The 16956-nt window shown below is 31.9% G+C and overlaps 2 protein-coding genes across 2 annotated transcripts; one reads left to right on the plus strand and one right to left on the minus strand.

Moving 5' to 3' along the window:
- Positions 1-4116: 4116 nt before the first annotated feature.
- On the plus strand, positions 4117-7174 carry LOC142641272 (ER membrane protein complex subunit 8/9 homolog). The gene is made up of 5 exons (XM_075815678.1): positions 4117-4393; positions 5492-5638; positions 5741-5800; positions 6527-6693; positions 6797-7174. The coding sequence occupies exons 1-5, from the start codon at positions 4187-4189 to the stop codon at positions 6825-6827; spliced, it is 612 nt and encodes a 203-aa protein (XP_075671793.1). The 5' UTR covers positions 4117-4186; the 3' UTR covers positions 6828-7174.
- A 2695-nt stretch (positions 7175-9869) lies between these two features.
- LOC142638784 (oligopeptide transporter 1-like) lies at positions 9870-16272 on the minus strand. Its single transcript, XM_075812846.1, has 7 exons — positions 16200-16272; positions 15256-15701; positions 12059-12156; positions 11305-11877; positions 10916-11183; positions 10587-10769; positions 9870-10498 (listed from the first exon to the last, which is right to left on the minus strand). Exons 1-7 carry the CDS (start codon positions 16270-16272, stop codon positions 9878-9880), a joined length of 2262 nt encoding a protein of 753 aa, XP_075668961.1. The 3' UTR covers positions 9870-9877.
- Positions 16273-16956: the final 684 nt, after the last annotated feature.

Raw genomic sequence — 16956 nt, forward strand, 5'->3', positions numbered from 1 at the left:
TATATTATTAGAACCCCCTGTGATTCGAAAAAGAGGAGTGTTACATCTATAATATTTTTACAACAAATTATAGGTGGTAAGTTTTTATTGGTTTTAATTTAAATTTACAACTTAAATTATTTTTTTGTCCACCTATAATAATCAATAACAACCCACTATTTAGAATTTGTTGTAAAAAATGAATGGCATTGGGTTTATATTTAAGAACTCTATGAAAAATAGAACATGATACTCTCCACATATATATATTAACAACCAAAGTTTAGAAAAAAATCCAATTAGATTTTAATCGGATTCTCAATTTTGCACCATGTGTATTATTTAATTTTTAATTTTGTGTCAAGTGAATTATTGAGTATAAAAATCGATGAGTTCAAATCTAATTAGATTCTAAATTGGAGTCCAATTTTTCGCTACTTGTTCATCTAAGTTTTTAATTTTTGTGGCAAATTAATTATTGGGTGCATAGAGTGAAGAGTTTAAAACTAATTAAATATATATATAAAATGAGAAGTCATTACATATTTTTAAAATGTATAGTTTTAAAAAAGTGTAAAACTAATACCATATAAAATTTCATTAATTTGAACTGTATAATTGTGATTATTTTTAATTGTATCCGTGCAAATGTACGAGATTGTACACTAGTTTCAATTTTAATGGGGCGAGATCTATAAAAATTAATCTATACTGTAAAATTTAATATCTCCATTTCAAATTGATTGAGTGATTCCTTATTGGAAAAGTTTATAATAGTTGCAGGGTGGAATGGGATTATTCATTGCTTCACACTTTTTTGGTTGCCTACTTTCTCTGAACCATTGTTATTGATTCCGTTCCGTTCCGGCCGGAACGGCCGGAATTTTTCGTTCCGGTATGCAAACCGGTACTGGGATACCCAACGTTCCACCTCGGGCCAGATTTCGGGCCATTCCGGTCCATTCCGGCCATTCCGGTCCATTCCGGCCAATTCCGGCCGAGATGTGAATTCCGGCCGGTACATGATTTGGCCTATGGAAAAAAAAAAAAAAAAAAAAAAAAAATTTGATGGCTAATATTATGTTATAAATTTTGTTGGCTTATTAGTTATTAATTATTATGTGCTTATGTAATGAGTAATGATTTGTTATAAATCTTCTTATTGTTTGATATTGTATTGAGGTTTAAGACATAAAAGTTAAGACTAAATATTTTGTATTATTTGATGTTTAGTTATTGTCTTGTAAATCTTCTTATTGTGTGATGTTAAATAGATGTTATATTGATGTTTAAGACTTAAGAGTTAAGACTAAATGATTTGTATTATTTGAAATTTAGTTATTTATTTATTAGAATTGACAATTTTATGTTTTACAAAAATATATATAATTTAATTTTTAGGAACCCGAAACACCTTAAAACGGTACGCCGAAATCGGCCGGTACCGAAATATTCCATTCCACTGGACAAACCGAAACGGGGTCCGAAACGGTATTAATAACAATGCTCTGAACCATTCGTCCCTTAATTTTTGTGCTTCCATCCTGATGATAAGTCTGGGTACAGTTCCTCATTTTGTAATTGACATCCGAAAAAGCATATGGTATTAACATACTCCATTAATACATGATAGCTCTTCATATTTATGAATTATGAGATTTATATAAATGTGTATAACAAAGGGTATGTTTGGGATCCACTTATTTACTGAAACTGAAAACTTTTTGCTAAAAGTGATATAGATAAAGGTAAAAAGTTAACTGAAATATGAATAGTACCACAAAGTACAGTGGGACTTATGAATAGCACAAAAAATAAGCTGAATAGTAAAATAAATTGGTAAAAATAGTCTTTGTCAAACCAACACCACGAGAATTTTGTAGTTTAATTGACAACTTTTATTGTTTTCAATGAGATGTGATTTTAATCTTTTCTCTTTAATTATCGAATTAGAAAAAGTGTAGAGTAGCCGAGGATCTTAATCCATGGGACTCGGATGAATGTCCATAACATAATTAGATCTGTTGTGAGAATTAAATAATGTATTTGACAGTTTTAAGCTCCTGATTAAAGGATGTTGAATTCAGTTCATTTGGTTTGTCATCTGAACATGGAACAGATATTGGATCCAACCATATAAGTTCTAAGAGTAATCCTTCTAATGTTAGTTATACAAAGGGATGTTAGAATGATACGCGTTCTTACAAATGACATCAATTACGTTTATTGTCATATCAATTTGTTAGTATTTTGTTGTTGTTGTAAATCTAACATTTTTCCTAGTTACATAATACTCATGTCTTTGTTGTGATTTATGGGTGTTTTAGACCTTATGTGGAATATAATATACCTCTTCCTCTCGCATAATAGTATAATTGAAGTTCCTGGTGAGGTTCACCCTCCCGTGAGAGGAGTAATATTTGCTAAATATCATTTTTTTTTTTTTAAATTTATGAGTTTTCAAGTGATATTCCATGTCTGAGGAGACAAAAGGTGGCATATCAACAATCATACCTTTTAGATTGATGAGTATTCTTAATTGGAAGAGTGATTAGTGATACGCTTGATGTAAATAAAATTGAGAATACAATTGTTAGGAAGAAAAAAGCCTTTAAACATAAATAAGAAATATTAATGGGTATTCTTAATTGGAAAAGTGACAAGTGTTATGCTTGAAGTAAAAAAGATTGAGAATATAATTGGTAGGAAGATTTTTTTTTTTTTAAACATAAATAAGAAATAGTGAAAAGGGAAAAAACTTTGCAAAAAAAAAAAAAAAATCTTAATAATACATTTAAATTGGAATTTTTTGAAGCTTTTTAGGAATTTAATATTTTCTTTAATTGCAAATTGGAAACATTATATTAAGGGTCTGTTTGGATACTGCTTATTTTGCTGAAAACTGAAAACTTATTACTAAAAGTACTGTAGCAAAATAATTTATAAGCTAGCTGATTTTTTGGGCTAAAAGTACTATAACTTCAGTCGAATAGTAATGTAAATAGTACAAAATAATTCATCTGCGTTTTTCATCTTTTTGTGGGGTTCGTGAACAGTAATGTGGGACCAGGTAATTTGCAGCCAAACGCGCAAAACGTGGACACAAAACGCTATCCAAACACTCATTAAATGTTAATATTGTGTTTTCAAAACACGATTTCACTTTGAAAAACAATGTTTTGAGTTTAAAATGAGTATTTATAAAAAAGTTATAAGAAATTGTGGTTGCAAAATAAAGTTTTGGATTTTAAAAATGTTTTTTTAAGTTTTCAAAGCAGCTAACCAAATGGACCCAAAATGACCTTAAATAATGCTTTGAAAACACAATTTGAAATAAGAAATATCAATGGATATTCTTAATTCGAAAAGTGATAAGTGATATGCTTGAAGTAAAAAAGATGAGAATATAATTGGTAGGAAGATTTTATTTTAAACATAAATGAGAAATAGTGAAAAGGGGAAAAACTTTGCAAAACAATATATTCTTAATAATATATTTAAATTGAAAATTTTTTGAAGGTTTTTAGGAATTTAATATTTTTTTAATTGCAAATTGGAAACACTATATTAAGTGTTAAAACTGCGTTTTCAAAACAAAATTTCACTTTGAAAAACATTATTTTGAGTTAAATGAACGTTTGTAAAAAAGTTATAAGAAGTTGTGGTTGCAAAACAAAGATTTGTGTTTTAAAAACACTTTTTAAAGCTTCCAAAGCACCTAACCAAATGGACCAAAAATGACCTTAAATAGTGCTTTGAAAACACAATTTGAAATGTTGAAATCATGTTTTCAAAACACAAATAAGAGAAATGCTATATTTACAATATTTTCACAAAAAATCTTAAGTGATAGATTGATATGGGTTATTTTGAGTGGGCAAAAAAGTAATTTGAATTATAAATTCAAATTAGAACCAATAATAACTTGTCACTTATGATTTATTGTGAAAATATTGTGAACCTAACATTTCTCTTAAAAGAAATATTATTTTATGAAATTTTTCCAAGTGAAAATACGGAAGTAGTAATAAAAGAATTTGAGATTCAATAAAAAAAAAAAAAAGATAGCTAATAAGAACGACGTCGTTGGGTTGGAGTCTTCATAACCAATATAACTGTTTTTCTCTTTGGCTTCTTATTAGTGCAATTTTTTTCTGAGTTATCAGAGCGAGTGAGAAAAAAAGAAACTCAAAAACAGCACTGAGTCATGGGCGGCGAGTCGAGATACGAGATCGCGCAGAACGCGTACATGAAGATCGTCCTCCACGCCCTAAAGCACAAATCCTCCGCCGTCAACGCCGTCCTCCTCGGCCGCGTTTCGCCGACGAACGACGTCGTCGAGATCACCGACTCCGTCCCTCTCTTCCACTCCCACCTCGGCCTCCTCCCTCAGCTCGAGATCTCTCTCATTCTCGTAACTCCTCTCTCTCTCTCTCTCTCTCTCTCTCTCTAGGGTTTTTGTGGTTTTGTAATTCAATCTCAATTGCTCGATTTGAATAAATTTTGTAATTCGTTTTGGTAATTTTTAGCTGTTTAAACCTAAAATCCGAAATTCAAATCCTAATTTTTCAATTTTTTGTTGTTGTTGTTGTTGGATAACTACAATTTTGGTTATTGCACATTTATCAAAGATTCAATTTTGTCAATTTTTTCTTTCTTTCTTTCTTTCAGAATTGAGGTTCCTCAACTATTAATTGTGTTAATTTCGCTGTTTTGAGTTAGATTTGTGATTAGAAGTTGAATTGATTTTGAAAGTTGAGGATGGATTCAATACAATCAATAGTTGAGAGACGAAATTTAGGTGTTTGTGGAACAAAAAAAAAGGGTTGAGAGATGGAATTTGAAACTATCCCGATTGTGTTTGAGGACTAAAAGTGTAGTTTCAGTTTGGCATTTCGTGTTTTTTTTTTTAATTAATTTATTTAAGTTTAGTGATAATTTCGTTTCTTGTAATTACGCCTGTTTGTGTCTAGTATGCACGGACACGAACACGGGTATGGGTATGATACAGTGACATGAGTAATTTTTGAAAACTTATAACATGATACGGTAGATATAACACTGTTACGACACAGATACAACACGTGTATGACACTCCAAATGAAGTGTTTGTGCTTTCTAGTGTGTGTGTGTGTGTGAATGTATGTATTTAGATATCTATGTTTGTAAATTTGTGTAGGCTCAGTTTGTTATGTGAAATCGTCACTCTTATTGTTAGCCCCTACCTTTAGAATATTCATCAAGTTTAACAGGAAAATAGTCAAAATTTATCGAAAACATGTCATAGAGATTTGACTTTGTTTTGTTAAATTTGATGGGAATCTTAATGACAAGGGGCAAAGTGCTTATTACATATGATTGAGAGAGGACATTGCCACTGAACCATACTTAAGGGGAGGAAAGATTAATTTATAATTTGTTTCATAATAGTAAGAATGATATGGGAACTGTTAAATGTGAATGGAATAGAGGGCTTGGTTTTTTGAGTGCTTGCTTTTTGGTTGGGTTTCAGATAGAGGAGCATTATGCTGCGAAAGGCGTGAATATTGTGGGCTATTTTCATGCGAATGAGAGGTTTGACGATTACGAGCTTAGTGGGGTGGCCAAGAATGTCGGTGATCATATCTATCGATACTTTCCCCAAGCTGCCATTCTATTGGTATGTGTTTGAATTATAGGCAGGTGTTAGAAAGAAAATTGTGCTTGGGTTTTAGTGCAGGGTTTTGAGGTTTGTACTGCCTATTGTTTTATTTCTTCGCAGTTGGATAACAAAAAGCTTGAAGCTTTACCTAAGGGTAAGGACCGGAGCCCTGTAATGCAGGTCAGTGTTCTTGTTCTTGGCTTTTGTAAAGTTGTCCATTTGCTTTCTTTTGATTATGTAATGGTTTTTAATGAAAGGCAAGTAAGTTTTTAGTATATCATGCTTGGTTGGATTATATATGGTCCCAGGGTCACAAGGTTCTTTGAGTTATTTGTCTACATCTAATTTTAGAAAAACTTAACAGTCAAATTTATTAAACTAACTCTAATTTTTATACCTATTTAGATGTAGTCTGTTTTAACTTTTGGTTAGGAAGCAAGTGGGAAAGGTTGTGATATTTATGCTGAATCTGAAACCACGGTGGGAATCTAGCCTGTGATGTTGCAGCATTGCAGCTGGAGTAGGCTATAAAGGAGTGACGTTCTTGTATTGTGGAAAGGAGATAAATGTCTATACTGTAAAATTGATTTTCAACAAAATGAAAAAGGCATGGTGGCAAATTAATCATTTTGATGTCCATTTTTTAATATTGCTTGTACATGGAACAGTGGTGTATGAACTTTTAGAAGAGAGAAGCTAAAGTTTGAAGGATAAACAATCTTGAAGAACATGATGATAATTCTTGTGTCATTGTAATTTCTTATAGCTGTTCACAATTTACCACTCTTCTGCATATCCATATTTCGTATTAGTCCTTGATGTGGTTATATAACTTGCTTCCTCTTATATGGTTGTAAGTTTATCTTGTCCTAGATCCTCTTTTATATTATTTTCCTTGTAAATCAGCTTTACACAAGGGATTCATCTAAGAACTGGAAGCTGGCTGGAGGGGAGGGAAGCAGCCAATTGACCATTAAGGAGCCAGCAGCAAATGCAGTCCTATTGGATTATATTTCAACTGAAAAATGGCAGGATGTTGTAGATTTTGATGACCACCTTGATGACATTAGCAAGTAAGTGCCATACTCTTTATTCTCTCTTTTCCCTCCAACTTCTGTTGTTGTGGTTAGCCACTATTGATTGAAACCAAAATCTACAATATACTTTTATTTGCAGGGACTGGCTGAATCCTGAGCTCTTCAAGTAATCTTGTCCTTTGTTCAAGCTTTTCAGCAACCAGTTTGTGTTGCAGTGGCTGATGTTTATGCCTAACTCAGTCTCTTATGCTGGATTTTGGACGAAAACGGTAAATTGATTAGCTATTTAGGTGACAAAACTAAAGAGATCAGAGAATTTGGTTAAGACTAAATTGATCAGAGAATTTGGTTGATCATGTGCCTATGCCTGTTTTGATTTTTGAGAAAGTTTCTTGGTTTATGTATCAATTGAAAATGTATTCTCTCCTGTTGGATTTTGAGTTGCTTGGAGAACCTATGTGGTTTCTTAATTAGAAAATTTCAGCTCAAATTTATGATTACAGAGTTCCTCGAATAAGTTGCTCTCTCTGTCTATCAGCTCTTCACATGGCATCTTTGTCTTTTTTTTTTTGGGTTAATAGGCATCTTTGTCTTTATATCACTGGCCAAGGCAGGTTTGAGAGAGCTCATTTGCTGGATTTACAATTTTATATTCACAATCCTTGAATGGTACTCTACCAAACTTCACAAAGAAATAAATTCGTTTCTCATGAAAAGTAGTACATCACATCAATTCTGTGAAACAAACTAACAACTATCTAATAGAGTGTTTGTTTGGAACAGCATGTTTAATTGAAACTGAAAACTTTTTGTTAAAAGTATTGTCAATAGAGAAGTGCTATGTCCACAGCATTTTTATTATATTTTCGTTACAAATCATAGGTGGTTAGTTGTTATTGGTTCAAATTTGAATTTAACATTAACTTATGAATAGTACCAAAAAGTGCAGTGAGATTCATGAATAGTAGCAAAAATAAGCTGAATAATAAAAAAAAAAACTGATTTTTTAAGCCAATGTCAAGCGCACACTAAGACAACAAAATTCATTGCAACTCTTACTTTCTCAATGTACTATAATTCTATTTCCTCTACCCATGTTGTTAGATACTATGGGAAAATCATTTAATGCATTATCAGTTTCTAAAACTATCTTCAACTATATTGACATTTAAAAAAAAGTAAGGGGTAAGTTTATAAATTTCTTAACGTTTTAAAGAGGGTAAATTTTGGAACATCACAAATAGAATAGAAAAGTTTTATGAGTTGGACATTTCTTCAAATTTAGATTTTCAAAACTACGGAACCAAATGTGACTCCTTCAAGAAAAAAGAAAAAAAAAAAAAAGTGACAGGAGGAAAATAACTTATCAATTAATTATCTTATTTTCATCCTTATCTAAGCCACTCAAGCATTCGCCTTTCAAACGAAACTAGCTTTGCCGTTTTTAAAATTAATTAAATTTTTTTTTTTAAATGAGCCACCCTATAATGTATTGGAAGTAGAGTTCATAATGGGGTTGTGTGGGGAGCTTTGCTTGGTGGAAGTAGAGTTCACAATGTAAGGGTCATATTTTTATGTAGTAGCATATCTAAGTCAAAATGCATTTTAAATGATTTTAGTTTTAATTTTACGTATGTAAAAAAAATAACAAGTGGTATGAATTGAAGACACAAAGATTGCTCAAGAAAATTGTGAGAAAAGGACTTTGATACCTCTTAATACATGTCAATTTATTGAAAATAAATGAATTTCGATACCTAGTTCAACACATCGCGAAATATCAAACTACGAGAAAACTAAACAGTTATTTTTGTTTTAGCCCACGATGATTTAGTTTGTCTTAGAATTCGTGTACTAGGGTTCTAGAACATATTAAAGGGATATTTTATTGCCGTTATCACTTACACAGAAAGATACACACATACTTGGAGTTCCTGCAACATTCGGTGCGACTAGGGTTTTGTACCAAGCTACTAGTTGTTAATCAAAGTGTGATTTGAAGAATATTGCAAAAGCTAAAATAATCAAGCGGTCGATGTAGGTCATGGATAGGAGATTTGTCCAAGTAAGAAGTCTGCGGCAAGAAGTAGTCCAATTGGTAATTAGAGCTGTGCTTTCTTATAGATTAGTAGGTTCTACTGTAAGTAGATACTTTGAAATGGAGTAAGATTTCTTGTACTTGTAACCTCTATTCTTATTAGTGGATTTTTTGAGAATAGTGACCCAAAATTCACCTGGTGTGTTTTCTCTACAAAGGTTCCCCTTGTAATCAAATAGCCATGTCAAACTTTTTTTCCAATGCTTTTATTTTAGTTTAGTGATTTGATTGCGTCTTAAATGGATTTGCATGTAATTTAAATAATCAATCACCCTAGGTAATTGGTTAATTAACTGGGTCAAATTTCTATTAACCCAAACACAAAAACATTGAATGAAGAAGCAATCCAATACCTTTTGGAACTGGATCCATTAAATGATGGAAACCACGTGGGTTTATCAAACAAATATGAAGAAGCGGAATAGTGGGAAGACACAGCAAAGGTGAGAAAGTTGATGAGAGATCAAGGCGTTAAGAAAATACCTGGCCGGAGTTCAATCACAGCAGATCATGGAGTGCTTCATGATTTTGGCTGGGGATGAGTCCTACCCCCAAGCAGAGGAAATATTTCAGATGTGGAGAAAACTACTTCAAAAAGTAAAGATAAAAGGGTATGTCAGGGACGGAACTAGGATTCTAAGTTGAGGGGGGCAAATATAATTTTCTTGAGAGGAGCAAATATAATTTTTCTTGGGCTTATTTTCTAAAATCTTAAATATATACCTACTATTTAATATTTTTTTTTAAAATTGGGCCTCAACTTGTACATGGTTCCGTCCCTGGGGTATGTGCCAAAGACTTCAATTGTTCTTCTGGTTATAGAAGAGAACAAAAAGGAGAAATTTTTATATCGCCATGGTAGAGAAATTAGCGGTAAATAAGATTACTGGTAGAGGTTTTGGTGAACTTCATGTGATTGCCAACAAATTATTCTGTCATATACCAAGCACCTTCAACTTCAGGCAAGCTTACATTACACTCTTAACTTGGAAATTAAAATTTAATTACAGATAAGATTTGAATCGTTATCCTAATATGAAGCAAAAGAATTAAAATCAAGGAACTCCTAAGCCTTATCTTTGATCTTTATCAGCATTGGTCTTGGTAATTTGCTTAAGCATCTCAAAGAACAGGGCACCCCTCGGACACGACTCCAGGAGCTGTGGGGCATGCAGCCAATTCACAGTGGTCGCTACTATCCAAACCCCACCAGGCTGGACCAATAATGTCCTTGGATTGCAGGGAGAAGAAAAGGATAACTGCCATAAAGGCAACTCCAGCATCTAAAGCAGCAGATAAGACATAGTTGTGTCTAGCCCACCATGACTTGTACCTTTTGAAAATATAGGCGTTGAAGAAAAGTCCAACCACTGTCCAAACCCAATAGTTCACTGCTCTAGCTGGTGGCATGTTTCCTGTAGCTCCAAGGAGGATAGGCGTGTGAATAAGCGATAGCCACTTTTTATTGGGGTATTTGCGAGAAAGAAACCAGCCGGGAAAAGGGGCGAGGAAGCCAACGAGGAAGAACCAGTTCAATTCTGGGTAGACACCAAGCCTTGCGAACATTCTGAGCGGGCCTATGACTCCCCATATAATTGAAGCATTGTAGAAAACATCATCTCCTGGGCATGTCCATGGACTTCCCTCGGGCAACAAATCCGGATTACATATGTTTTCAACAGATTCAAGAAGCCACCATGCTGTGCAGAAGTAGGCAGTTGAAGAAACTAATGTTCCAGCAAACTGAGAAACACATTAACAAAATGTTAGCAGTTATATCAAAATTGTAAACAAAATTCCAAATAATTTTTATTGTTATTAACATAATTACCTGTATAATGAACATGGCTCTTGGAGGGATCTTCATATAGTGACCTAGTTTTAAGTCATTAAGGAAATAGAGTGCTTGTGCCATGCTAATATAGCCATAGGTCTTGAAAGCCACATTAGCAAGGGGCTTCCCTGGATAAATATACCCAATAATCATTTCTGTGATCACGTTTAGCCCTGGTTGCTGCAATTAACATTAATACATTCTATGAGAAATGTAGTTTGTACAAAACTGATATGCAAAATGATGAAAATCATAGTTAATTCTTACAATACATTTTTGGTGTTCTTTCATGCATTGAATACAATGATGGTTGGGGATTTTCATACCAAATTTGTTGTGGCTTGAATTATTCCAATGGGTAAGGTGAAAACCAGTGCAATGGCACAGGCCATGAGGAGTCCCCACCAAGGAAGTTGGAGCTGTTTGTCAAACCCTTCACAAGTAAACAAAGCAAGAGCCACCATTGTAAGTAAGATAGCAATAAACCACCACTGAGGGACTTCTTTATAGTTCTTCTTCATTATTCTTGAATGCACGTCTGAGACCTGTTCTTTTGCTGAAGTTGCTGTCTTTTTCCAGAGGTTTATGATTGTTCTGCTCAAATTTTTTTATCCGAATAGAGAAGATGAATTTTAATCATGAAAAGCTTGTTAGCTCAAAAGAACTGTTGCACAAGAATAGAGCAGAATTAGAACTTCAATGTTCAGAAGCTTACCCTCCATGAAATATTACCACATGTGTGAGACTAGCTGATAGAGTTGCAAAGCTCAACCCATAAGTGAAAGTAAATATGGTACTCAGATAAAGTTTGCTGTAGCTGTTGTAACTGTTGAGATCAATATCGAATTCCTTTTGATTCAGAATTCTGGTTATGTTGTAGGTTTGTCCATCGCGGTCGAAAGTGTGAGACGAAAAGATTGGAAACTTCTTAGCATCATATACATTATTCCAATAAAAAATTGGGGTAAGGATATAGACAGTCAAGATAAAGCCCACAAAGATATTGACAATAGCAAACGCGGGTGTGGCTAAGGGGCTACCCAAAAAGCTAGCCGCAGCGGACCAGTCAAGGGCAAATGAGCCTAGTCCAAGACCCTGGATTCCTCCACCAATCTGTTGAGCAGTGATGGAGTCCCTCCAAATCCAACAAACAAAGGAGAGAGCCGTTATTGAGGGGAACAAATAGCTTGGGACAATGTAGTAAGCAAAGCTTGCTACAAAAATCATGAAGAAGTATTGTAGCCTTGATGTTCCTCCCTTAGGTCGCTTTTCTTTGTCATGCAATGCCCTGCATTTCACATATAACTTGGTTCAATGCAAGGGATAAATACCCAGAACTTAACAATGGTTCTAACCTTTGGAAATAATTCCCTTTCTTTAGCAAAAAGCAAGGTCAATTTTTCTGCTATGAGAAATCTTTTAATCAAACAGTTATTCAATATGAGAGACAGGACTAGAAAATGATGTACCTGAAGAGAGAGACTTGAACCAGGTTTGCAGGCCACCACATATAAGGTGAATCCACAAGGTATCTCCTGAAAATTCCAGCCCATCCATAACCAAGCATCTGAAGAATTCATATACACAAAACGGGTAATTATTGAGTATTCTCGGAGTGCTATAAATGCGTACTCATTCTTCTCATATAACTGTGGGTCTCATTAATTAAATTTATTGTGGGATCTACAATTCATGTGAGAGGGAGAAGTACGCATTTATGGTACTCCAGGAACATTCAATAATTTTCCGTACAAAAAAGTGAGGTACAGAAAAAAAAATTCTAATAATCATTTTATTTATTATATACATTAATGGAACTTTATTTTTTGGACAAAAATTAGCTACAAAATTAGTTGCAGTCTTATACAACAACTTTACTCAATATCTTTTTATTAGAGGTGAATTTCGACAAATCTACCATTGGATTATATTTTTTGCTTATGTCCTCCATACTTGTAAAATTTCTATAAAATTAAAGATCAATAGCTATGTCATCAAATAAATTATTCAAATTTCAAATTTTTGTAATTTAATATCTATATATATATATATTTAAAAGTTGAAACGTAACATTTATTATTGTTACGCTCTAGTTAAACCACACCAACATCTACGTCATTATTATTTTTCTTCTTTTTTTTCCAATTTTTCTTTAATTTTTTTTTACATTCACTTATTTTTTAAAAATATTTACACATTCTCCAACCTTTCTCCTTCCCTTACCATTTCATCTTCCCAATATCCTTTATCTCAATATCACTATTCATTTTTCTCTTCATTTTTCTTTATTTTGTCTCCTCTTATTCAATCATTTTTACTATAAATTTGTTATTTTCTCTTTCATTCTTTGTATAGTTTTTCCTCACAAAAAATTATCTCTCTCTCTCTCTCTCTCGCTCAATTTTTTGGTGGATTTTTATTTTTCTTGCATCTCAACTTTAGATTGATAAATATTTGTGTTTTTTAGAATTCTAATTTAGGTTGATACGATTTAGTTTTGAGTTTTAAGTTATTATTATTAGTATTTGTTCTCTTTGACCGTTAAATTTTATCCTATTGAATTATAAAGAATTAAAGTTAGTAGAAAAGAATATGATATTATTTTATTTAAACTATTTATATCTTCTCTCCCTTTTTGTTTTATAAAATTAAAAATATAATATTTTACTTAAATTCAAATAACAATAAAAAATTTCTCATCAAATTGTACTCATTTTTTTTAACATTTACACTTTCTCCAACCTTTCTCCTTCCCTTTACCTTTTAATCTCCCCGAACTTTTTACCTTAATATCACTCTTCCTCTTTCCTTTTATCTTCTTTTATTTTGTTTCTTTTTATTACTATCCTCTTAGTATCAAATTTTCATCCACTCTTCCATTCTTTTCATAATTTTCCCTCACGAAAGGTTTATTTTCCTCTCTTTCTCCCTTGATTTTTTTGGTGGATTTTTTTTTCTTGCATCTCTACTTTAGCTTGATAAAGTTTTGTGTTCTTTAGAGCTCTATTTTGGGTTGATACAATTTAGTTTTGTGTTTTAGGTTTCTTTTTTTGTTCACTTTGATTGTTAAATGTTATCGTATTGCATTATAAAAAATTGAAAATAGTATATTAAAATATAATATTAGTATATTACATAGAATTATTTGGTAAGTTAGTGTTTATTGTTATTTATTAAAATTTTACTTTTTTTTCTTCTCATATTATTTTATTTAACATTTAAATTCAACTACATTCCCCATATATATCATTAAATTTTTTATATTTCCTCTCATTTTTTATTTGAAAAAATTAAACATATAATATTTTACCTAAATTCAATAAATAAAATTATCCTCATAAAGCAAAGTAATACTAGAGAAACACTCATTCTCACACCCATTGCATCAAAGGAAAAATAGAATACAAAACGAATGCCAATTTAGAAACATAAAAAAAATAAAAAAAAATTAATGAGGATATCAAACCAAATATAACATAAAGACACTAATAATGCATATTTAATGTCATATAATCATCATCATATGATAGGTTGCCAATGGGGAGAGAGAGAGAGAGAGAGAGAGAGAGAGAGAGAGAGAGAGAGATGGTAAAGAAAAAAAATTCAATACAAAATAATAAATAGTATATAAAGAAAACAAAAATTAAATGTCAATTAGTAACCGTTTATTGGAAAACAATGAGACCGTAAGGAGAAATATTAAAACTTTACAGTGTAGTAAAATAAACCGTTACATTCATTTCAAAAATTGAATCAATAATCAATAATTAAATACAATCATAGTACTAAATTCAAACTTAAAATTAATCAAACTCTAACCATGGAAATCGTATTTCTAATCACAACTAAAAAAAAGATGTTTTCCAGTGAAAATCACATAAAAAATAAAGTTAGAAAACTTTAAAATCCCTTTTTTGATATTTCATTTAACCTTATTTATAATATATATATATATATATATATATATATATATATATAAAATTTTCATACACTATTACTTTTGAAAATCTAATGAATGATACTACGTCTCATTTAATGTCTTTGATATGTAAATCATCAGCTAGTAAATATATTATAATGATAAGAAGCATCACAAATGAGCATTAAAAAAATGATAAAATTAATAAGCCACTATTATTATGGAGGAGTAGTAGTCTATGGGGGTGTGTGTGTGTGTGTGTAAAGGTTAAAAAAAAGTATATTTTAAGGTTTTTATTAACTTAAAAAATAATGAAAAACCAATGGTTAATAACTAAAATAATAGTATTAATAAAAATATATTTAATGAGACCATCTTAAAATAATTATCATGCGCAACACGCAGGTATACGACTAGTTATGCATAATATATAAGCTTATAAATTAAATAGTAAATAATATCCGATTAACACAAAAGTTGACATGTGTATTAAAAGCGTAAGGAACATGCAATTCAATAGTTAGATTTTCAAAATATGTAATAATGTTTATTTTATTAAGTAAGGTTGTAGCATACAACCAATTTTGTACTTATTTTTTTTAGTATACACACTTGAGTGACTAATATTCTCAATGTGAATAAGGTGTTCTTGTTTCAAACATTTTTTTTTTTTTGTGAAGGCAGGATCAGACATCAATTTCCTATAACCATGATTACATTGAAATGGAAACAAGAAGTAAAGAATACCTGGGTAGTTTGTGATAAGAGAAAGGCTGCAACTGGAGAGATTTTCCTGTGGTAGAAAGCATTGGTACTAGTAAAAATATGAACTGCATACACTCCACCAGCCCCAGCACTGGCGAAGATGGTGATCAAAACATGTTCCTTCAAACTGAATGGCCCCGGATTCAATGAGAAGGACCAGTTTGTGAATGGGAGTCTTATTGCTTTGGATGGTAGGTATGCAGCCATTAACTTCCCGACTGGGAGCGCTATAATTTGTACCGACACCGATGAAATATACAGCTGGTTTTGGCGATATGCAAAAAATTGGTTCACAAAAGCTAGAACGACACATCCTATGAAGCCAAGAATCCATGTTCGAAATGTCAAGGCTGGCTCTGATGGGTTGTCAGTGATTGGAACCGTGAGCCTAACTTCTTCAATTGGGTTATCATTGATTTCTTCATCCCCTGCTTGTACATATTGACAATGTTACCAATTAAAGATGTAAATGGTTCAAAACAAATTGAGGAAAACATTCTTTTTAACATGATTGAGATTAATAGAATTGGATGATAATTTTGCTTTCTTTCTACTATATTAAAATCACATGGTGGCCTCTATTATCATGAATCTTAACGATATTTTGTGTCAACTTTATTACTATTTCATACCTATGTTTCTCATTGAATTTGGATGTAAATAGTGGGTTATTATGATTATGAAAGTAAATATTCTGAAATTGTTATGTATTCTATACATGTAAGTAAATAATCACAGAAAAAATATGTTACAGATCATACAACATTTCTTATAAAAAGTCAAGTTCATCAATTATAAGAAAACATGTTTTGTAATGAGGTTTGATTTCAGGCATACCAAATGTTAAAAAACAAAATATGATGAAGCATGCAACTCTAGTAAACTATGGAACCCTAATTCTCAGAGAGAGAGAGAGAGAGAGTTACCGGTTAAGTCAATATTGGAATCAAGCTTCTGAGGAACCTTGTTTCGGCTTTCATTTTCAATGTAATCTGTCATGGCTCCTCTTATTCTTGGACTCAGAATGAAATAGCACTCAGTGGCTTCAATCTCAACACTAGTTATATAGCACCCTCCTGTTGTTTCTTAAGGCAGTTATTTGAATGGTGCACAGAATCACAGACTGTAAACAACAAGATACTTACCCAAAAATAAAAAATAAATTCTTCAAATTTTGAGTGAAGAATGCGACTTTAAAGCCTCAACTTTGCATTTGTGCTAAAAAAAACCCTGCTATTATAGGCTATGTAGTGAGAAAGGAACGAGGAAAATCTATTTTTACACATTTTGATTCCATTGACCCAGAAAGGAGGGCCGCTTTTTTATTAAGTTCTGAATCTTTTATGAATCTACATCTACTTACAAGCTCTTCAAGCCTAGCATGCATTTCAACATATTTTCATGTTTAAACAGTTATAATTTGTTGCAGTTGGTTGACGTGTGTTCTTTGACTCAATTTGTCATGCTGTATTTTTAGTTGTTTGGGATAATGTTACGTTCACAATACTTTCACAACATTATCGTAACAAATCTTAGGTGACATATTGTTACGGGTTATAATTTAGGCTCACCATTAATATCACTTTTTTACCCATCAATAATAGTCTGCCATCTAAGGTATATATGTTGTGAAAATGTTATGTAACATTTCTCTTTTGCTTATTTATAACAAAGCAAGTAAGT

Source organism: Castanea sativa, chromosome 6, assembly GCF_040712315.1.
Source record: "Castanea sativa cultivar Marrone di Chiusa Pesio chromosome 6, ASM4071231v1".
Classification (NCBI taxonomy): domain Eukaryota; kingdom Viridiplantae; phylum Streptophyta; class Magnoliopsida; order Fagales; family Fagaceae; genus Castanea; species Castanea sativa.